Below are 23,406 nucleotides of genomic sequence, written 5' to 3'. Positions count from 1 at the left end.
GCTGGTGTTCCCCGCCCGGAATTCTCCAGTATACAGGCTCCAGGCCTGCCATCCTTCTGTATCCCAGATACCAGTCTAGTTTCTTCCATAAGAACCCACTAGGTGCTAGGAAGAACAGATGGGAGAATGGAAGAACAAGAAATCAAGGAAGACATGAAAGAATGACTCCAAGATGATTGAGAAGTGACTCCATTTCCATGGCCCCAGCTTTGGTTGTGGTCCTGCCCTTCACTGGTATCCAAGGCAACTGTCCTCTGTTGCCTCTCTCTTTCCTACCTCATCTTTCTCCATCACCAGGGTATCAGCTGGGACAAATGGTCCAGGCCCTCCTGGACAGGAGAGGATCATCCACAGAAGGTAAGTGAGAGCCTCTGGTGGGCCACTAGGACATTATGGGAAAGTGGCCATGCCTTTTGCTGCCAATCAAACATAACAGGCTTCTACAAGCCACCAGTAGTGGCCCCTTGGGAGAGGGGTGCAGGGAGGTCACCCCTGATGATCCAGAATTAGCCATGGCCCTGAAACTGCACCCTTCCCCACCCCAACTTGCCCCAGCACACACTGCTCTGCCCCCCAGGGCCAGCTGAACCCATAGAGAATGATGTGTGTTCTCCATCCTGAAACATCCCCTTATTCCCTCACTGTCCATAAAGTCCTGGTCCTTCCAATTTAGAGGGTGGTGTCTGGTCTTAAGAAATTCACTGCCTTCATCAATTGTAATTGAGTGCACATCACCCCGAGATGGGTACTATCCTAAACAGTTATCAGCTAACACCTCTGGCAGGTGCCAGACATGGAAGTAGGTAAGTGAACCAGGTGGGGAAAAGTCACAGATTCAGAGAGCCCACACAAGAGGAAGGGCAATGGGTGACCAAAGATACTCTAGTCCCTAACCTCTTCCCCTGAGCTGCAGACTTCGGAGTCTCTCCCTTACTCCCCAAATAGAACATCTGCTTATTCTGACATTGGCTCTTGGGAATGAAATTGGGAAAGATCTCTATTTTCCCCTGAGATTTTCTCGATGTGTTTGAGCCATTCCATTCAAAGGACCCTGGAAGTCACCCCAACACCAAATAGTACAAGTGCCACTCATGCATGCTGTGCACAGGAAGCATAGAAGCTGTTGTTTTTTGGAGATGGAAAACAATTTGTTCCAAGTCACAAGTAAGCTAATAACAGAGCTGAGACTGAAAGCTGTGTCTCCAGTTTCCTGATACACGGTACCTCCCATGTCCCCAGGCAGGCCTTTGGGACTTTTTTGAATGCCACTTCCTCTTCTTTAGAGAGGATAACCAAGGATTGGCTCCATCCTGTTCTGGAGGCACTTATGATTGAATAATGGAAGACATGGCAGCTGAGCCTGTAATTCTGAAGCCCTAGATAGCTTTAGAAAGAAATGAGAGGGAAATGGAGGGCCCTGAGCAGTGACTAGGGAAGGCCTGGGAGACGTAAGAGCTCCCCTAACCACCATCTATGTACAGAACTCTCCCCAGGCACAGAGGACGAGGACCCAGGTTCAGAGTGAGCCCCCAGAGGACGCCAACCCTCTTCACTGGATGTCACTGCTGACCAGCTCTCTCCTTGGGTCTCCTGTCCTCCATGCTGGCAAGCCACACCAGCTCCGCACTGAACTCACTGGGCTTCTTCGAGGACTCCCAGGAACAAGCTGTGATGGTACAGATGCACTGTGGTCACCCTGCTGATCAGGAGTGGTCCTGCCCTCCCCTGCAGGTTGTGCATCACCAGGGCCAGCCACAGTACATAGAAGGGACTCAATAAATGAATTACCACTGAATGGCCTTCCCAGTGGTGTGGGGGGGGGGGGGGTAGAGGGCATGATGTCCGCAGGCCCCATCAGAATTGCAAAGAAAGGTTACCCAGCCCAGGTTCTGTTCTCAGGCTTGGGACACAGGTCACAAGGACCTGCACATAGCAACAGGGGAGAGACCACAGGGTGGGAAATGCAGTAGCTATTTGGAGTGGGAGGGATTGAGGACAAAGAAGACTTTTCCCCTTAAGGCTCCTCTAAAGTCCCTCTGAAAGAAAACATCCTCTTCCACCAACAGCCATGACCTCAAGGGTTCAAACCCACACACCTCCTGATTTGGAGAACTGAGTTGCAGGTCACTCATCAATTCTTCATATAAGGTGGCCCCTTTGCTTTTAGGACAGTGATCCCATTCCTGAGCCTTGGGAAGAGCAGCTTCCAGTCTCAGGAGGCCCCCAGTGTAATGGGGAGACCCCTGTCCTTGACCTAATAGGCTGGTGGGACACAGAGGAGAGGAACCCAAAATGCCTAGAAAGAAGCCTGTTAGCCAGAAGGAAACCCCAGGGGAAACCTAAGCAATAAGAGGTTCTGAATCAGGAGTCAGTTGGGAGTTATGTGGGCAGGTTCAGCTGTAAAGGAAGTCCATTCATTCACCAGGCCACAGACATTAAGCTTCTCTGTCGCTTTCTCAAAAAAAAAAAAAAAAAAAAAAAAAAAAAAAAAAAAAGTTAGTTTTTCTGGTCATCTGATTCTTGTCAGGGAATGGGGAGGGGAGTAAGCTATATTTAAGAGGGGAAAGCAGGCGTGTGGAGGGCAGGACCTTCGTCTAGATGCCAGGAAGTGACAGCAGAGGCTGCTGAGGCCAAATGGTGCCAGCACAACCTGTGGCTCCTTCCACCTGACCTGTAGTGAGTGACTGTCCTAAGACTGCCTGCTCATCATAAACGCTGGATCCATATCTTATACCCTACCTCATGTCCAGTGATGAATATGGGAGCGAGGGGCAGTGCAGGTGTCCCAGGAGACTGACACTGACTCCTGTCGAGGTGCTTCCCAGCACCCCAGTCCCCGATCCGGTGCTTGGTCCCAAGGGGTGGGCTGCTGCAGTAACCCAACTCAAGGACCAGCAAAAGGGCTTAAGACTTTACCCTTGTGTTTGAAGTTTGGGAGGTTTAGGAAAAACTAGACCTGCCAAACATTTCGTGAGTTTCCTCTATACACTAGCACTTCCCTGGGACCTGAGATAGGACTGGGAATGTGAAAGAAGTGAGTTTGGAATGTGCCCTGATGACCTAAGATCCTCCTCATGAGGGCCAAGATGCACTCACTCTGGAAAGCCCACATCCTTCTTTCCAATCACCTCTTTCAAACCTACTATGCTCCCTCAAGCTCCAGTTCCATTCTCTTTCCATTTTGTGAGTTCTTATTCACAGGTTGATTTATCTGTAAAGGTTCCCCCTTTGGGAACCACCCATTCATTGCCTGCTAGCATTCCCAAAGCACCTTACACACTTTCTTCCATTCAGCACTCAATAGAAAATGTGTTGCTCTAATTAACAGTTTACTTCAAGGTCAGGGACCTCATCGTAATTGTCTTTGTACCCTCACCTCAACAATAGTGCTTGATCCATAAGTGGTCCTTGGGGAGTGGTCTGAAGGGCTCATGTTTCCTGTCCACAAGGAGTCTGTCTCGAGAGAGCCAAACTTAATGCACGTAACTGAAGCAAATAATAGTAGCCACTGCTTGGTAATCAGTCAGAAGTTCCTGAACTCTGCATGTCCCAACCCTTACCCTCCGATCTGCATCTCTCCATGACGGTATACCCAGCTGCCCTAGAAAGCTGGGAGTACCCACTCCTCACCTCTGATGCGTCCTCTAGCTGTTGAGGATGTCAAATTCCTCCACTGCTGGCCATCTTCACTATCTCCATTAACATAAACCACTTTAACCCTGTTGGAAGGGAATGGCCTCCCTACAGGTCTCTGCTTTCCATCTTACTGCCATCCACTTCCCCATCACCTTTTAAAAAAGGAAAATGGATTGTGCCCATCCCTCACTGACCAGATCGGTGCTGTCCTGGGATAAGCACATTGTCAATGCCTCCAAGGTCCTGTGCTCTCTGTTCTCTCCTCTCAATTGTCAAACTTATTACCAGGTTCTCACACACCAAATGCTTCCTGCACTGGGGTCTGGGCAAAGGCTGCCCCATCTGGACACTGCCCCAGTTCCTCTACTCCTCCCCTAGGTAATTCATCTTTCAGGTTCTAGGACAAAGGCCCTTTTTAAGACAGGGCTTCTTAGTTCCCAAGTTCAACCAATTCTCTTCTGTTATGTTTTCACAATACCTTGTCCTTTTCCTGTTACACTGACCACAGTTGGAAATTATCTGCCTCATCAAGGAGATTGCAAGTCACTTGTCCCAGGGCCTGATGGCACTCAAGAATACTTGGGGACTGAATAAATATGTCTGTCACTTTGCAAGACAATTCACCGTCGCAACCACTATCCTGGTCTGCAGATGAGTATAAGCCACTTGCTTGAAGTTACACAGGAAATGGCAGAGCCAGGACCTGGGCCAAGGTGGCTTCACTCCACATGCTCAACCCCAATATGTACAAGTCAGTGGGGCCTCAATTGGGTAGGGGAAAAAAATTCCAAATAAGTCTGACCCCAGCATACCAGTATCTCACGGGGCTCCTTCCAGATCAAATCATTTTCAGAAATGTTACATTCTCCCTTCTCTTTGGAAAACCCCAGCATGCATTAATTAGCTTGCTGGGTTTTGAGAAGCCCAGAAGTCAAGACATATACTGGTACTTACCTCAGTGTTTTCCAAATTTATTTGACCACAGCACTCTTTTTGTTCATACTTTTGTATTTAATGGATCACATTTGGGGAATATTGAAGTAGAGGCTTTCCCAGTAAACAAAGAGAAGGGGATAATGGACTAATCCAAACTGTAAGCTGAGGCTATATGGAAGGGAATGATGAAGGCTATGTGGGCTGTCAGGTCATGGAAAGACTTGAAAGCCAGGATAAACATGAACTTAATCCAAGGAGCACGGGAGGTCACGTGAGTTCTTAAACAGGGAAGTGACGGGCCATGTGTTGGCAGTAAGAGTATATGAATCCACTTGTAAGGAAGTGGCTGAGAATTCTAAAGCCAGTTAGAGGCCTCAGAAACAATTTGCCTGACAGCTGAGATGTGCTGAATGACCACACTGGCGCTGAACTGACTGAGGGTGCCCAAGGTGGTGGTCTTCCCCTGTGTACCTTCCAATAACAGGAAGGCAGTTAGCAGAAGCTACAGGATCACAACGAATTCTAGCCAAAAAGCTAGTTTCAGAAATCCTGTTTTTTTCTTTCTCCCCAGTACTGGGGATGGAACCCAAGGCCTTACACATGCTAGGCAAGTGCTTTTACAACTAAGATATGCCCCCAGCCCTCAGAAGTCCTTGGCTCACTTATTCTTTGCTGTGTCAAACCATTCCAAAACATGGCTTAGAATATTTCTCTGGGTTGGCGGATTAAAGCTAGATGTTTTGTTAGTTTCCTGTGGTGACAGCACGGATCACTCACAAAGCTGCAGTGAAAAGTTTGTCTGGAATTGAAACTTTCAAGAAACCCACGTGCAGGTTTGTGGAGTTACCAGCTAAAGCACCTCTGTTGTCCTTCATGTGGTCTCTCTTACAAGGTCTCCCCTTTCCTTGGTAGTTAAGTGCAAGCTTCTGGTTTGGAAGCCATGTCAGCACATTTCCAACAGCAAAGGTGGAAGCTACCAGAAACACTTCCATATCATTTTATCAGCCAGTCAAAATAAGTCACAAATGCAGCCCACATGCAATAAGAGGAAAAAGTAGACCACTGATAGGAAGGAGCAACATACACACAGGGATGGGAGCAACGGTCAGTGGCCATCTTTGGAGATATCTGAGTATAAGTTTCTGATAACTTTGAAATAAACATAAAGCAAGCTGTTTCCAAAAAAAATAACAATTAAGCACAAAGACTGGCTTCTTGGAATGAACATGACTTGGTCAAGAAAAATGGTGTTTATATCTCACATGGAACAACTGGGAGGAACAATGAAGCTAGAGTTGTACAACAGCACAGGTTATTTTCTCCACTCTTGGGCACAAGTAAACAAACTTCCAAGCCCCTAAATGGAGACAGCAGGACCTGTCTCTAAAGATATTGCACAAGAGTGAAGAGGCAGACTGATACTTCGGCACCAGAGGCATTTTTCACCACTGGGCAATCCTTTTGTTTCCTTCTTAGTGACATTCATTGGCATTGTTGAAGACACCACAAAGGAAGTGAGCAATTATACTGCCCCCATCAGCAGGAAATAGCCTGGAAGAGGCTGTCTTACATGTCTGTGGCAGTAAGTGCTGGAGCAAAACCAGGTTGAGGTCCAATTCTAGAATTTCACGATCCAGGTGAACAGCAGGGCTCTTTCTAAATTTTTAGCACACATCACATACTATTACTTAGCAAAGGAGTCTTCATATTTTATTCTCATGACAAGTACAATTCTATATTTTGTACATCTATGCACCTGTGAGACTGAAAGGGAAGAGGGAAGCCAATGTTGAGAGACAGTGAGTCATGCCTTTGCCAAGCCATTTCACCACACTAGATGGAATTGGTTTTTGGAGTCCAAGCACACTCAAGAACCAGCTTAGGGCCCTGGAGTAAAAGCAAAGGCAGGCAGACAGCAAGATTCCTATTCTCACTGGGGCTTCTCAAACCAGGCTTTCTTAACCCCAGGTCCAGGTATGGTCTTCAAAGGTGATTTTCTGAGTGGTAGATAAGTGTGTGCAGTCTACACAGTTGCCTTAAAGGGGTGGGGCGGGGGGAATCCAGTGCTTTGATCAGATTCCCAAATGTCAGAAAAAAACAATAGGGAGTAAAGATACAGCTAAAAACTCTGCTGCTTGATCCTTCACCTCATAAAACTACTGTTTTAATGCTGTTTGACATCAATTGCTCATCAAAGGAGGAAAAAGCAGGGAGATAAAGACTGCCCTTGGAAAGTTACTAATATACATCCAGAAAAGGCTGGTTTTCATTTGCTTCATATTCCAGAAGGAATGTGTCCTGTAAGCAAGCTGTGGCTTTTTAACACACTGGTTTTAGATGTTATGTAGCCCCCACCTTCATCTCAACCAACTGGCTTGACATGGTTAACTCCATTCCAGGTCCTTCTTAACCCCAGCCACATAACCTGCCCAGAACTAAAGGGACTAAAAAAAGTCAAGCAAGTCAAAAGCATCACCTTGTCAATATGAAGAGTATCCTATATGCTAAAAATTACTTGATATGATGCAGAGGCATCAGGTGACCAGACCTCATGACAGCATTGTCAAAATATGGGATTTGGAACTAGAGGAGCAAGACTCTCATCTTGTTGCTATTAACAGAACTGTATGAACCTCAAACCTTCTCTTCTGGAAGAAGCATCTAATACCCATCTTCCAGTGCTGTAAGGCAACTGTATAGGCAAAGGGACAGTTTGTCCCTAAATCAGCAGCAGTCCCAAGTGAACCATATCTTCTGCTTCCTGATTTCCCTCTCTGGTCCAACATGCTACTTGTAAAATCAGCCAAAATCAACTCTGAAAGTTTTCGCTAGCTTCCTTATTCTTTCTATAATGGAAGTTCTGGAAACATGGGTGCCTGTAACCAGGACATCTAACTAAGCAGAGAGATGATGATTAATCATTAAGGAATCAAAAAACTAGAAGAGGGCCAGGGTTGTGGCTCAGTGGTAGAGCATTTGCCTAGCACATACGACGCACTGGGTTCCATCCTTAGCACCACATAAATAAAGGCATTAAAAAAAAAAAAAAAAAAAAAAAAAAAACTAGAAGAAAGGTGTGGGTTCTCAAGTGGAATGGGCCAGAATGAGACTTTTGCCTTTACTGCTTATGGTGCCACCTTGGGTTCCAGGTTTCCTTCTGCAAAATCGATGTGAACAAGAGCTACACAGGGTTAATATGAGGGTCAGAGGTGACAATGCCACCTGCATACAGGAAGCACATGCTACAGCTCTCTTCCTCCCAAGATGGAGTAGATGACTCCATTGAGTGGACTTCAGGAGTTAGATCCAGGACTGTTGACTTCTAATGAAGGATCCTGAGCAGTTGAGCTTCTTTTATGCAAAGGGAATAGAGAAAGGCACGGGGGATATAGAGAGTCCCATTTGATGTTGCCAAGGAAAGTAAATACTCTGATCCCATACTTGTAAAAGGTTCAAACCAGAAATGTTTTACTTTTAGGGGTGGCAACGAGTTTAGAAGACTGGGATCAGGACTGTGCACAAAACTTCAAGCACATTTACCTCTGAGCATTTCACCCCCATGGTTTATATTACCTATGTCAATTTTTTTCAAAATGTGAGGAAGAGCAAAATTTCCCTTTGATACAAACATTTACAACAGGGAGATTTGGGCAAGCATCATTCTGGGAAAAGATGAGACGGGAAGGGTCTTTTTATAACCTTCAGCTTCTCCCCACCCCATCCCTACCCCCAATAAGTGGTGCACAAGGACTCCAGCCTTGCAAAAGACTCTTAAGTGTACCCAGGGGTGTAGGGTCTCAGCATTCCCAGCCACAGTGAACAAAACCATCCCAGCAACACAACTCCCACCGTCCTCCTTTTCCTGCACTGGATAAAAGCTGCAGGAAAATGTAGCTGCTTTCAGAAACAATATGGAAGAGAAGGAAGGATTAGAGGTGACACAGCTCACTACTGGCGAATGTGCTTGGAGACAAGAGATACCTGTTTCTGCCTCTCTTAAGTATTCATCATATCCTACCTATACTCCCTTCCTGCTGGTTCCTTTGCCTCTAAAATCAGATGAAAAAAGAATGTGAAATACCAAGTAGCCACTGCTGGCACCCAAAGAAGGCAGTCTGAATTCATCCTAACTACACAAGTTCAGACTAAGCGCTCCCTCTATGACTAGCATCACAGGGAAAAACAATTCCATAGCCACAAACCACATCCCTCAACAGTTTACTGCTAGAGAAAACAAGTCCCCACTGCACTTACTATTAGTAGCAGGTCAGCTGTGTCATTTTCATACACAAATGAGAGTCCCAGATAAAACGGACTTGAGCAGAGAACATGCTTTATTGAGGAATAGATATAGAAGAGCACATTCTACCACATGTGGGGAAGGGTTTAGCATCTGTAAAAGGCCTTTACCCCTTAAGAAAACCCCCAGTGAAGTTGCTTTTGGATAAATTTTAACAGTGACACTGAAACTGGAGGGGAGCTGCCACTGAACATGCTTAAAATCAGCTCCCCCCAACCCACAGTGAATATAAGTAGTGTACAGAGATGACAAGAAAAAGGCACAAATGACCAGAGTCGGGATTGTGGTAAGGGCGCCACATGAAGACAGCAGTGTTGTAGGAGACCAAGTTGGGAAGAGTGACATGTCAGACATCAAAAGCTGCCCCAAGATAGCAGGTTATAAAGGGCTAGGGAGAAATTAGAGGGAACATCTCTTCCTTCACTTGAATAACACCAAAAATAGGACACCAGAGAAGAGGAGGATGGTGTCAAATCCCAAAAAGGAAATGGAGGAGGAGTTCTTGGAAGGGCAGAAGCACTTCAGTTCTAGAGGAGGGTAAGAAACTGTTGAAAAGAGTAGCAAACCTTGGCAGGTAGCCACTCTGCCTCGCTGAGAGGCATGGGCTAAGACAGGAAGTCATTTTCAATCACTTTCAACTTCTCCCAGGATGCTCTGGACAAAGTCAGTGCAACTTATGTGGAAGTACAGGTGGTCCTATACCAGACTGGCACAAGCGAAAGGGTTTTGCAGTACTATTAACCAGTCAACATGGAGCATAAAAGGGAGAACTGGAAATTATTTTGGCACCTGCAGATGTAAAAAGAGGCAGGGAGTAAAGAGAGAAGAAAATATTTACTGCTGGGCACTTTGTGGTGAGGCAAAAGAATTATCCATTCCCTTCCACCAAGACACTGCCCATTGCCCACAGGTGAACTCAAACCAAAATACAAAATCACCACCTCTTTCTTATTCCTCTCACCATCTCATTTGGATGGATTATGTGCTGTTACCAAAACTAATCTCTGGGAAACTCTTAAGAAGTATTTGGCTCTGGGCAGCCCAATACTGATCAAAAAACAAGTCTTCCAATAAAAACAGAGGAAAAAAAGGTAAAGCGAGATGAAATCCCATGTGAATGAACCCCTCCTAGTACACAAACACACAAACCCTCAAAGTGCTGCCTCTTCCCTGCCCCTCCACAAAAACACTTGTAAGGAGTAACTGGAAAGGTCCTGGTAGTGGCAACCATATTTGGAGGTCTGGTGACCAGGTGGCAAGAAGCACTAGTACAAAGTTCAGAGGACAAGACACACCTCATGGGGCTAGAGAACATGAGGAGGGAACCAGTGACTGGACAGGTACAGTACCATAACAGAACTCCTTGGGTCAGTGCTATGAGGGATCTGCACTTGAGTCTAACACAGATCCCATCCAGGCAACCTCACTGAGGCCGAAACAACAGTTCCTCAGAACCAGCGTCTGCAGTGTAAATGAAGGTCAGAGCCAGGACAGTCCTGAGGGGGATGGCCTTCCCAAAGGATACTGTACTTGCCAATCACAAGAGCAACAGAAATGACAGACAGATCCCTAGGGTACGGATTCCTACTGCTGGGGTTCGCTGGCTCGGAATGACAGGTCACTTTAAGTGCCCTTGGGAGGGGTCCATTTTAAGCAGCTTGGATCCATGGTTTTATTGGAGTTGGACCTTTTGGCCTCTTTGGCTATCCACTCATCAATCAGGTCCTGGGAAAAACAATGGGAACAACTGTTACATTCAATCAGCACACCTTGACATACAGATTTTAAAATAACTACTAGCCAAGAAGGAATCATCAAAGGTTAATAATGTATTAAGGTATAAGAAAATATCTTTTCTGATCTGCAAACTGCTTTCTTACCTAATCAGTTTCTTCCTATTTTTGCCCTCAGTTAAGAACCAAAAATCATTATTCATCTACCTTTATTACATGTGTAAGTCAACTAAAAAAATTAAAAGTAGTCATTAGTTGAGATGGTATTTAAAACCATTTCTGCAAGGCCTAGAGTCTGTGAAGATTCCCCTCTACAGCTAGGCCATTCTTCTTTATCTAAGAAAATCATTAAATGATAAGAGTGCTATGCAACATAAAAGCTGCTTAACTGGTGTCATCCAAATTTGAGACAGGAGCTTAACAAAAGCTCCTGATAAGGACAAGGTAGGAAATAAGCTTAATACCAAAGGTCACTTGAGCCTCACGGCCAGGAGAATGGAGTTTTGGCTCAGTGGGAGAGCACTTGCTTAGCATGTGGCGGCACTGGGTTTGACTCTTTGTACCACATATAAATAAATGAATAAAATAAAGGTCTATCAATATCTAAAAATTAAAAAAAGAAAGGAAGCTGGTGGAAGGCACTTACAGTTGAGCCCTTCTATGAAAGGAAGTTACCTTGTAGGTGGTAAGACTCCTACTGGTCTCTGCTCAAGGGACATAAAGCAAGGAGCAAGCAGCTGATAAAAACCTCACCTGTCTCTTTAAAACTAGGTGTTTTCCTTTCCAATACTTGAGCATTTGAAGGGCTTGCAGAGTGCTGACAATGTCCACAGGATTCACGGCTGTCTCCTGGCTAATTTCTGAAACAGAAGAGTCACTGAGAACCTGGTCAAAGCATACATCCCCACCCTTTCTGAGGTTTCCTTTCTCTTAGAAATCCAATCAGCTAGAATCTCTGATTCAACCCTACCTGTTCAGAAAAGTTTACAAAGTATTTGTCTGACCAGTCCAAATAATAGTGAAGAATGATATCATCATAAGCTACTCTTGGTTAATCAGAGGTTATCAAGGTCAAACAGACCAAAATAAATTCTACCTTTGCATAAAAGGTAGGGATGTCTTAGAAGCTCTTACATGTGTCAAAATACTTGTTTTTCTTCTTGATTTTTAGGAAACCAGTTCATAACCATTCCTAGGGGTCAACTGCTTAGAATCCTAGGCATTCTGGTGAGGCTCTCTATAATGACCCATAATCAGTGGTCTTATCTTCATATTCGGATGAAACACAGAATGGGGTATAGCTTTGCAGGTTAACAAAAAGCATGAACAGGGGTCAAGTGGAACTAACAATGAAACATTAAAGAGTTAAAAACCAACCTTTGATAGAAATCTCTTTGCCTTGAAAATTATGCAGATAACGGAGAAGCACTTCTTTCCAGTAACTACGATAACTTATGAGCCCCAGATCTGAGAGTGGACGTTCTGGAGACCCAACTTTTTCTTCCACTTTAGAAAGTAAATAACCTGTCAGGGAACAAATACAGACTTTTTCTAGCAACACTACATTTCACCTTAATAGCAAAGAACAGTGCCAACATGGAAGAAGGCTTAAGAAGTACAGTTTGCTTTGCAGTATCAATTAGGGTTCAGTCATTCAATGGAATATGTACTGTATGGTTATTAAGTATAACATGCTGCCTTTGTATAAACAAAATGGGAAGAAGGTGTATTAGCAGTTACTTATAATAAACACTAAAAAAAAACTCTGGAAGCCTTTAGTAGGAATTTTAACAATGATTCTATGTCGTGATGTGTTGCAAACAGGTTAAAAAAAGAGAGGAGAAGCCATTTCATTATATAGCTTTTTACATTTTTCAAATTTTTGAACAGATTATCTTGGCACCACTCATGAAGTAGTAGGGGATGGGAAAATGCAAATGAAGATACCTCCAGTTTTAACATCTAACATTCAACTTATACAAAATATACATGGGAATGTGGTCAGCAAGATACATAATCTGTGAAACCCTACTAGACAACTAAACTTTCATCAACAAAAGAAACAGCAGGCAGCAAAAAAAGACACAGAGCTGGCACTTTTAGATTCAAAGTGAATGACAGGGGCTGGGGAGATAGCTCTGTTGGTAGAGTGCTTGCCTCGCAAGCATGGCAAAAAAGAAAAAAAAAAAAAAAAAAAAAATAGTGAATGACAGGCCAGCCCAGGTTGCACATGCCTGTAATCTCAATGACTCAGGACATTGAGGCAGCTGGATCACAAGTTCAAGGTCAGTCTGAGCAGCTCAATGTGACCTCAGAACACAGAGAGACCCTGTCTCGAAATTAAAAAAAAAAAGACCAGGGCACCCCTGGATTGAACCTCCCATACCACAGTTAAAAAAAAAAAAAAAAAAAACCAAGCCCAAAACCCAGGTAAATACACCTTATCTAATGTATGCTGTTGATTCAAAGACATTTCATCCCAGCCAACAGATCACTGGTCTTCCTGCACTTAGTAACAGCACTCAGCACATTTAGGGTCATTTAAAAGTACCAAAAGAAAGCACAAAAATGTGGAAAAATGGCCCTAATAGACTGACAATGACACTTGTTCACAGTATGAGCACTGAAACAGGGCAATTTATTTGAATGTGACTGGGTATATGTGCATCCAATGACCCTTACTTTTCCTGCTCTGTGCATGTCCATGAACAACCACAAAGGCACCAAGTTTTAGGGTTTCAATTAAATTTTAGTGAGTAGACAAATTCACAAATATGGAATTCACGATTAATGAGAACAGAGTGTAATACTCAAAGTCTGTATCAGGTACATGGATTACCTCTAGACAAGTCCTTGAAAAATGAAATCCCAAACATCAAAGAAACAGATTTTAAGCCTTATTCAAGTCTATGCTCCGTTTAAGTCTCAAACTGGGATAATCCTCAAGAGTTTACTTTTTTATTCTCTGTATCTCCTAATTAAGTACCAACTCAGGGCCCTGTGTTCATTGAGTGTTAACTGAGTTATCAGCAGACTGAGAGTGTTCAGGTTTTTTCCACTGGTTAAATTCATTTACTAAATAGCAGTATACTTCTACTACCTCCTAGGAATTACAGAGACCACAAGACAGACAGACAGACAGACAACAGTCACAGGGTCCCTGCCTTATGAAGCTGATGGCTTAGCAGTCCCACTTACTGAAATCAATGAGCATCTTGCCATAGCCCTGTCTCATGTACTGTGGCATGGTAAGGATACAGGATACGTTGTAGTTCAGGAATGAATTCTTTTCCTAAAAAGAGCAAACAAATGAGCAGGTCACTGAGAGTTTGCAACCAAAGATACACTCCTACAGATACAAAATAGAACTGCCTGCAAAATATCTGGCTAACCAGTCCCAAGGAGTGGCTATCAAGCTCAGTTATTACATCCATACCCTTTATGATGCCTGACGTATTAATCCCAGAGTCTCTCAGCTCTAAGACCTCCAGTCTTACTTTTTTTCCCTCAGTTGTAGATGGACAGCATGCCTTTATTTTATTTGTATGTGGTGCTAAGGATCGAACTCAGTGCTTCACGCATGCTAGGCAAGTACTCCGCCACTGAGCTATAGCCCCAGTCCTGATTCTGGATTCTTAACAGCTAGAATATAGGTCAAGAGGGTCAAGTCTACAGCACCCCCCCTTTTTTTTTAAATATTTTTTTAGTTGTCACTGAACCTTTATTTTACTTGCTTATATGCAGTGCTGAGAACCAAATCCAATGCTTCATACATGATAGGCAAGTGCTCTATGACTGAGCTACAACCCCAGCCCTACAGCACTCTCTTTATAAAAAGCAATTTTTCAAATGGAGACTACCACTGGAAGGGAAGAAAATAAATATAAATATGCATTCTGGAAGGTGATCAAAAAATGACCAAATCACATATTGTATGATTCCATTTATATGAAATGGCCAGAACAGGCAAATTTACACAGAAAGACTGGAAGGGGTTGACTAGAAATGGGGACTGACGGCCAAGGTGTACAGAGTTTCTTTCTGAGACAATGAAGGCTGTGATGACTGCATAGTGGTTTACATAGCTGTGAATACATTAAAAAAAAAAAAAAAAAAAAAAACACTGAATCGTACTTTTTTTCCCTCCTGGTGCTGGAATTCAATCCAGGGCCTTGCACATTGACTAGCACTCTACCACTAAGCCCATTCCTACATACCCCATTCCTGAATTGTATACTTTCAGTGGGTGAACTGTATGGTTTCTGAAGGTATGTAAATTTTATTTCAATTAAGTTGCTATACTAAAAATAGGCCAAATCCAGCCTTTGTTGGTAAAGGCACAGAGGCATTATCATTGATAAGACTATGTTAGAAGGAGCCAGTTAACCAACCAGGCAAATGGAATATATTCCTGGTTTTAAACTAATAACATTGAGGAGAACAGAACAGCTGGCTTGTCTACAAGATGAGTACTTGTGGATTAGCAGGGAGGCCGAGGCCAGCAATTACTAGGCAGCTCTAGCCTGCAAGTCCAGAAATGAATAAACCAGAAGCTTTTAATAAACTGAACATTTTCATTAAACCACCTTTGATATATACATTTACCTTTGTTTTTCTTAAAGGAAGGACTGTCATCATTGCCTGGGGTATGGTCTCTTCCCCATCAGGGACCTGAGCCCCAAGATGCCAACACCCCTCACCCCTGCTCTGGCCATTAGCTTCTTAATCCCCAGATCCTACTGACCTTGGAAAAATATCCAATCAGGTGACAGCCAGTGTTGTCCGCTTCTGTCATAACATAGAAGAGAAAGGGTTCCACATCATAATATAATGTCTTATGGTCCAGAAAAAGCTTGGCCAGCAGGCACAGATTTTGGCAGTAAATCTGGAAGAGAGGAAGAGATTCTATGAATGGGCCAGTGAATTCCAAACTTATCAGATAAAGGCCTAAAAAAAAAAAAAATCTTATCATTATTGTGCATGTAATAATTCTTCTACTGCCAAAGTATACAAAATGTTGATGTTTACAAGGTGTGGTAAAGACAAAAAAAAACCTCCTTCAGAAACCTACAAACACACATTTCTGCCCCTCTTTCTTAAGTTGCCACTTTTTACCTTATTTTTCTTGCCATCTACTTCAAACACAGAGATTGAGCCTTTGCGATATATCTCATCACCAGGGGGGTGTTTCCACACACACTTGGCCTGCAAGAGAATGGAATTCACATCAAGGAATCAAGGGCTCTCAAAGAGAAGAGGAATCCTAGGTCAAATCTGGCTGAGATGAGGGACAGTTGGATACACTTACTTGAGAACACATTACACATTTTTTTTTCCAGTAAAACAAAAGAAAAGCTTCTAAAGTCATTATAACCATTTGAAACAAGTTTTACAGATTGTATTCTGGCAGTGTCTCAGTCCAGGAGATTAAAATCATCTACTACGTAAAAGCCAGATAAATAAGAATATCCTTACTTAGTATAAAACGCCTCATGCCAACAGGAAACTCTTAAGCAGCTTATCTGCAGGAGCTTAGAGTTGCTAAGTACTTCACTCTCACCTTTACCAGTAACTTCTCATTACCACTTAACCATTACCTTCTTTTTCCAGATTAGAAAATTGACCCACAATGATCAAAACCATATGAACCACTACCATTTGCCCCAGCTCCAGGCAAATGCATTCTCCTTGTTATGTAACCATCAAAGAGAAAGTCCCATGGCTTAAAAATCAGGCAAGTTGCAGGAAGATGGGGGTACTTGGCCACAAGGGGGCACAAGGCACTCCCTTTTCTCACACTCAATTGCCAATAGATCTGTTGCTGTTTTTGTTTTGAGTTGTTGGGGATGGAATCCAGAGCCTTGTGCATGCTAGGAAGTGTTTTACCCCAGAGCTACATCTCAGCCCTGCCAACAGTTTTAATATAACCACTATTGGCATAAACAGGTGAATTCTGTAAAGATTTTATGTAAAAATATTTTAAAATATTGTTTAAAAAAACTATGTATATGGAATATTTTTTAAGTGCTCTACCATGGAGCCACATCCCCAGCCTGGGAACATTTCTTAATTAAACAATTTTATTTTGACTCTCTGTCAACTCAAGAATCATGTTCCTCCCAGCACTCAGGAGGCTGAGGCAGGAAAATCACAAGTTCAAAGCCAACTTCCACAACTTAGCGAGGTACTGCACAACTTGAGACCCTGTCTCTAGATAAAATATAAAAAAGGGCTCGAGATGTGGCTCAATGGTTGAACACCCCTGGGTTCAATTCCCCAGTACTAAAAAAAAGGAATCATGTTCTAATTCTGTCACACGTAAATCCAGATACTATTAAATGGAATTGCTTCAGAGCACCACCTATAGTTTGCTCCCATCTCTATCCCATTATTCATGCTGGTTCTTTCCAACAATAACTAACACAACAATTATTTGCTTTGCAATAAAAGCCAAGTCAAAGAAAGACCATTTACATCTGATGCAATGGGAATCAGAATAGGCATGGAGTAAAATCGGTTTACGATTCCTCAAATTTGGCTTTTACAACTCATATAATATAGTAGGCCCCCAAATATGCAGAATATTTATTTGATTCCCAGATTTATTTAGATACTTTGTTTTCTGTATTTCTTGTCTTGTCCTTTTGGTTACCTTCACTAGTGAGTGTTACTAAATAACAAGGAAGAAAAAAGTAGAAACGTAAGTAGTTCATATCATTAAAATTATCAGTTTTATTTATCTCCATGATCTACCATCTGTGTCAGTGATCAGTTCTCTGACATCCCTGTGCCCTACTGTCCACATCAGTCCTCACCCATTACCCGCCCTCCATTATTCCATCCCCACGCAAGGCAACGGTGCTGAAGTCTGGAGGGCTTAATTCAACATGGCAGGACTGAACCACAAAGCTACAGACCATCTGCTCCAGAGGTGGGAACACAAAAAAGTAGTATCACCAAACTAGGGAGAAGTACATGACAGGAATCATAGAAGGCCTGGGTTGTAGATGCTTAGCACACAGAATCCTGGAAAATAAAGATGGATGGGGAAGGAAGGAGAGTTACCCTGAAAGACTTTAAAGCCAAAATATGTTGTGACTATAGGAACAAAAGTGTTTCTCTAAAGATAAATCTCTACCCTTTCCCCTTTCTTTTCCTGCTCCACGGCAGAAATCCCCTTTAAGACAAGGGTTTTTGTTCCACAACTAGGGAAGGAAAACTGGCTTCAAGCTGCAGAAAATCTAGTAAGCATATACGTCAACAATAAAACCAGATTCAAATTCTTATTCCTATTTTAACAGGAAGAATTTCAGAAGCCAGAAAGCACAACGTGAGGCACCCAAGGACACATTCTGTTAATTTCATAATCTGTCAGTCTGGCCTTCTGTAGTATGAGTATCTCATAGATAGATGCCAAATCTCTTTTTTTTTCATAGCCTAGCACGATGGCCTGCACACAAGCTTACTACTACAGGTTTCCATTCAACATACATTTTTTCCAGATACCCACTGCCCAAAAGATGAGCTACTCTTGTCTCTACCCTGTCTAATGAAGTCCATGGATTTTCATCTAGTTTGAGACACACAAAAAAACCCTGGGCAGAGGCAATTCATATTCTGAGGAACAAGTGCAGAAGAGTAGGAAGAAAAGCAGACAAAGCAATGCCTATGATAGGATGTGGTTAAGGGCCTTCAGCGGTTCTCGATAGAACCAGCACAAGCTAGGCCACAGGCTGTCCGCCTCGCCCTGAAAAGTAGCTTTCAATTCCCTATGCCTTTGTACCACTGCTGAGTTGCTTGAACAGATGTCATCCCTAGGGCAAAATTCTTATAACAATGCTATCACGGTCAAGGCAAAGGAACCCAAGACAACTTACCATGTGCCGGCGGAGTATAGTTTGGCTCTTCATATATTTTAAACAGAATTCACACATGTAGAGACGTCCCAGTCGTGCGTATTCTTCAGGATAGGGAGAATGGTACCAAGTATCAAGCTCGTAGCGACCAAAAGCAATTGTTTTAATCATGTTGCTTCCTTCTGTGATTTGGCCTTGTAGCCTTAATTTCTCCTATTGCCAAGAAGAAATCAAAAGTCAAAGGAGGATTAGAATTTACTGTCTTTATTTTCAAAAACCTGTAGTAGTAAGTTTGTGTGCAGGCCATCGTGCTAGACTATGAAAAAATAAAAAGATTTGGCATCTATCTATGAGATACTCATACTACAGAAGGTAACAGGGGCATGGAAAAATCAGGCAGGCTTATAGAATATTTACTACATGGGGCTGGAGATGTAGCTCAGTAGAACACTTGCCTGGCAGACAGGAGGCCCTGAGTTTGAACCCTAATGCTGCAAAGAATAAAGGAAGAAACAACTACCTATTTATCTAAATTGCTCAGAGCACAGGTTTCAGCAAAATGGCTTCTCTACTCCCTACAACATTCTGGGTCTTATCAGAATGAGTCCTTGGATGCATTTTTACTGGTCTAAACCAAACAGAATTATAATCTACCACAGATTCAAACTGTCTGTTCTTCCAAAATATTCTAAAACTAAGTAAGTAACTAAACAAGTAAGATTATTTAGAATGTCTCCTTTAATGTGCGAAAGTTGTTTTTTTCACAAAGCCGTGTAAATCTCAGTGATATATATTCACAAGAGTCAATTTTAAAAACGGTGGGCCTTAAATTTTTTTTTTTTGAGCACTAGGGATTGAACCCAGGGGTACTTCACCATTGCCCTACATCTCTAGTCCTTTGTATCTTTTATTTTGAGACAGAGCTAAGTTGCTCAGGCTGGCCTGGAACTTGGAATCCTCCTACCTCAGTCTCTGGAGTCCCTGGGATTACAGGTGTGTGCCACTGTGCCCAACCTTAAAAAATATATTTGAAATGTGGACAATTTAATTTTGGAGTGTAAGCAAGGAGAAAATAGCTCTGGATCCCCAGCTTCCTCCAGTGTCTGTGAACTGACTATGAAAGTAGTCTGTTAGCACAACCAGGTAATGCTTTTCCAGAACAGAAAAGCAGCAGCAGTGGTAGCAGCCTCTCCCAGCACAGGGCAGTCATCAAACCTCCTGCAAGTTTTCAATCTAATTTTGATACAATGAAAAAAAGGGAAGAGTGGAGATGAGATTCACTTTACAAGCTTTTCCGGAACACATTTATCTGTTAAATCAATTCCCAGAATTTTTTTGATTCTTATTTGTTTAAAATTCTGCCTCAGGCATCAAACCTAACTACAAACTAATTGTAAATATAAACCAAAAGGAAACCATCTTATATGTATCATATACATATGTATATCTTATATGTGTCAAGCTTGATTCTAAAACATCTGACAGAAGTGGTGGCTGAATGGCATACACCTGTAGTCCCAGCACTGGGGAAGCTGAGGGGAGGAGGATCATGTGAACCCAGAGTTCAAGACCAGCCTAGGCAACATAGTAAGACTTCTGTCTCAAAAAATAAATAAAAAATCTGACCGCTGCCTTTTCCCCTTCACTTTTATTTCCTTGCTTTCAGAATAACTATTCCAGTACAGTGAGGAAACCTTACAAATGGGAAGGTCCCACTAGAGCTAAAGGAACAAGCTGGAGCTAAGAGGACCCCCTCCCCCACGCCCTCAGAATTACAAATTACCCAACTGAGACAAAGGAGTACCTACTGTTTTATCCAGTCTCACCACCTCAAGTCAAACTGGAACTTCCAGCAGAGGTGGAAAGGAGGGAACTAGTGTAAGAATAGGGAAGAGAGGAGGGATAGTTTGTTTTAAATATGAATGGGAAGGGCAGTCACAAAAGGCGGCCAGCTGGGGAGAGGGAAGAGACTTAAGCAGCACGGTACATATCATGGCCATTAGACTGAAGGCTAATCATTTTTCCTGGCTGTTCTAAATGCTTTTCACAAGGGTTCTCAGTTTGGAGGTTTTAATACTCACCAAATCCTCTGAAGCCCGGGCTTGTGCTCTTCGGAAAAGATCCAAGTCATACTCGCTTGTCAGGTTTTCCAAGAGAGGTTCCCGAGTGTTCCCATAGGTCTGTCTATGTTCCTAAGAAAAGAACCAGAGTGGAATACTCTCTGCGACTAAGAAGTTAGTTCGTCTAATTTTAATGGATGTTGACCAGTCATTAAGCTGTGTACTCAGCACCTACTAGGTGCTAGGGACTAAACACAGACTCTTTAGTAAGGTACTACCAAAGGACACCTACTACCCAATCTGGAGATGCTTCTACAGCTCCAGGATGGAGTGCTATTTCTACATGAGCAGCACAGTGCAACATATGAAGTACAACAAACCCAAAGGCACTACAAATCCTAGAGTCCCGAGATCTAGATTTTTCCCTGACTTAAAACAAACAAAACAGATTCTCCAAGCCTAAGTGTTTTAACTGAAAAGAAAATCTGCAGGTAGAGAGGGTGGTCAGGCTAATAAGCAGTCCTTTGTAAATTCTTTGACTTCAATTGCTGCAACAATTGCAAATGCAAGGGAAAAAAAACAGGTGGGCCTCTTTAAAAAGTCTTACTAAAATTAAGCAAGATTAAAAGAAAAATCATACAAAACTAAAAGCACACAAACAATTCAGTTCTAGATAACTTTGAAATCTTACCATGGCTACAAGTACCCATTCTCTGGAGAGAAACCAGACAATGGAAACTTCTCTTTTAAATCTCTGATTCTAGCCCTTCCCTCTCTGCTTTAGACTCCACCTCTCCCCCCAGAGGAGACAATGGTAGTTAAATTAAGTGGATGGCTCATCCCAGGAAGAACTTTCCAGGTTTCCCACATACATTAGCATTTGAAGAAACCATTCACCTGTACCTTTACCCCTTTAAAAAATTTCTTCTGGGAGCTGGGGATGTAGCTCAATAGCAGAGTGCTTGCCTAGCAAAAATAAGGCCCTGGGGCCCTGGGATCCATCCCCAACACATAAATACACCTGGTTAATTTGGTTTCATCTACTGTACACCTTTCTGATATTTGAACTATGTCACCTAAGATTTAGATTCTAAGTATAAACTACTTCTAGTTTCATGAACATTAAAAAAAAAAAAAAAAAAAAAAAAAAAAAAACTTGTAAAAAAAAAATCCTATACAGCGATTTTAATCAGGAAGGCTAGGTTCAAATAAACTATGCCAAAATAATGAAAAATATACGTTCGTAAGGTTAAAAATTTCAGGAACTTTTTTACATTAGATGCTCTTTCTACCTGAAGCATATGATTTGGGGCCAGTTTACATCTTCTAAGCCTCTGTTTTCCTGTACATAAAATAGTGAAATCATTCATATAGGGTTGCTGCAAGATCAGGGATTATCATAACCACTCAAAAAATGGCAACAGATTCTCCAAGCCTAAGTGTTTTAACTGAAAAGAAAATCTGCAGGTAGAGGGTGGTCAGGCTAATAAGCAGTCCTTTGTAAATTCTCTGACTTGAATTGCCGAGGCAATTGCAAATGCAAGGGAAAAACAGGTGGGCCTCTTTAAAAAGTCTTACTAAAATTAAGCAAGATAAAAAGAAAAATCATACAAAACTAAAAGCACACAAACAATTCAGTTCTAGATAACTTTCAAATCTTACCTCTGTTCAACTTGCAGACACAAACTCTGAACAGGACAGAGTAGGGCATAAAACCTAGTACCATACATCATACTATTAAAGTTCTCCCTAGTCTACAAATCCCAACAATCTGGTATGTCAGGTGTTCAGCTACAACTTTACCCCACAACCCGCCATCCATCAACAGCCCAGATGTTTGAGGGACTACAGTAAGCTTTGAGTGCCAGAGAAGAGTCACTTTGGCATTCACTCAGCCTTCACTGGATGTTAAATTGCAGGAATAGCAAACAAGCAAATCTAACAGACAGAAGCTTAGAAAGCAAAAGGAAATCAACTGCCGTAGCAGGAGTTCATGAGAATTAAGTACTAAACTTTTCCTTACCATGTATTTCTCTTTCTGTTCTTTGCTCAGTCCAGAATTTCTTTTCTTCCTGAGTTCAGCAACCTTTTCCTTGTATCGCAGCTGCCTTTCTGTTGGTGCCTAAAAGGAAAAAGGAGAAAATTAAAAAGCTAGCTAGAAAATTAATCAGAAAGTAAAGTTTCAAAAGCACCATGTAAAAAAATAATAATAATAATAACAAAAAAACTGCTAGAAACAATTATGGCCACACTAAATAATAGGACAATTTTGTAATTCTAAACTAGGTTTCCTCATTACCCAAGTCACTACCTTTACTGCCAGTTAAATATGGGTTCAGAGATGCAAATTTATTTTAATATTAATACAAATTAAGAATGGAAATTTCCATCAAAGTAACAAAAATAAAATAAAGATCATTTCAACTCAATAAGCATTCATTGAATGTTTACTGTTTTGTCTTGGTTTTCATTTTGGTGCTAGGAATTGAAACCCAGGGCCTTGTACATGCTAAACATGTACCACTGAGTACACCTCTGCAGCTGTTTAGTTTTGTTTTTTTTTTGGTACTGGGGATCGAACTCAGGGCCTTGTGCTCGCGAAGCTGATCGAAAGTAATGTAAAAATGAATAAAAACAAAAACTGAGTAAGACTAGAACCTAAGACAGATGATGAAAAAGAGTACAGCTACCACTTATGAGGGCTTTTACCTGCCAAGCACTGGGGATAGGTACTTTCATATAAATAATTTAGCTACTACCCTGACAGGTGAGCCTTGTTAAAAGGAAATAAAGTTTAGGAAGGTTGGCTGATCTGCCCAGGAAAACACAATTACACAATCACAGTATTCAGATTCAGATCTATTTGGCAAAGCCAATTTCTTCCT

General features: G+C 42.2%; 1 protein-coding gene across 2 annotated transcripts in view; it reads right to left on the bottom strand.

Moving 5' to 3' along the window:
* Positions 1-8,309: 8,309 nt before the first annotated feature.
* Kat7 (lysine acetyltransferase 7) overlaps positions 8,310-23,406 on the bottom strand; it is a 30,072-nt gene continuing 14,975 nt past the window's right edge. For both annotated transcript variants that reach the window (XM_047545868.1, XM_047545869.1), the window contains 9 exons: positions 22,545-22,643; positions 20,543-20,653; positions 18,483-18,674; positions 15,721-15,810; positions 15,350-15,490; positions 13,804-13,897; positions 11,983-12,129; positions 11,359-11,465; positions 8,310-10,597 (listed from right to left, as the gene is read on the bottom strand). In XM_047545868.1, the coding sequence (XP_047401824.1) occupies positions 10,496-10,597; positions 11,359-11,465; positions 11,983-12,129; positions 13,804-13,897; positions 15,350-15,490; positions 15,721-15,810; positions 18,483-18,674; positions 20,543-20,653; positions 22,545-22,643 (1,083 nt within the window). In that variant the 3' untranslated portion in view covers positions 8,310-10,495. The remainder of the gene's footprint in view (positions 10,598-11,358; positions 11,466-11,982; positions 12,130-13,803; positions 13,898-15,349; positions 15,491-15,720; positions 15,811-18,482; positions 18,675-20,542; positions 20,654-22,544; positions 22,644-23,406) is intronic.

The sequence above is a fragment of the Sciurus carolinensis genome, chromosome 3, assembly GCF_902686445.1.
Source record: "Sciurus carolinensis chromosome 3, mSciCar1.2, whole genome shotgun sequence".
Classification (NCBI taxonomy): domain Eukaryota; kingdom Metazoa; phylum Chordata; class Mammalia; order Rodentia; family Sciuridae; genus Sciurus; species Sciurus carolinensis.
This window is presented reverse-complemented; position numbering and strand designations above follow the sequence as displayed.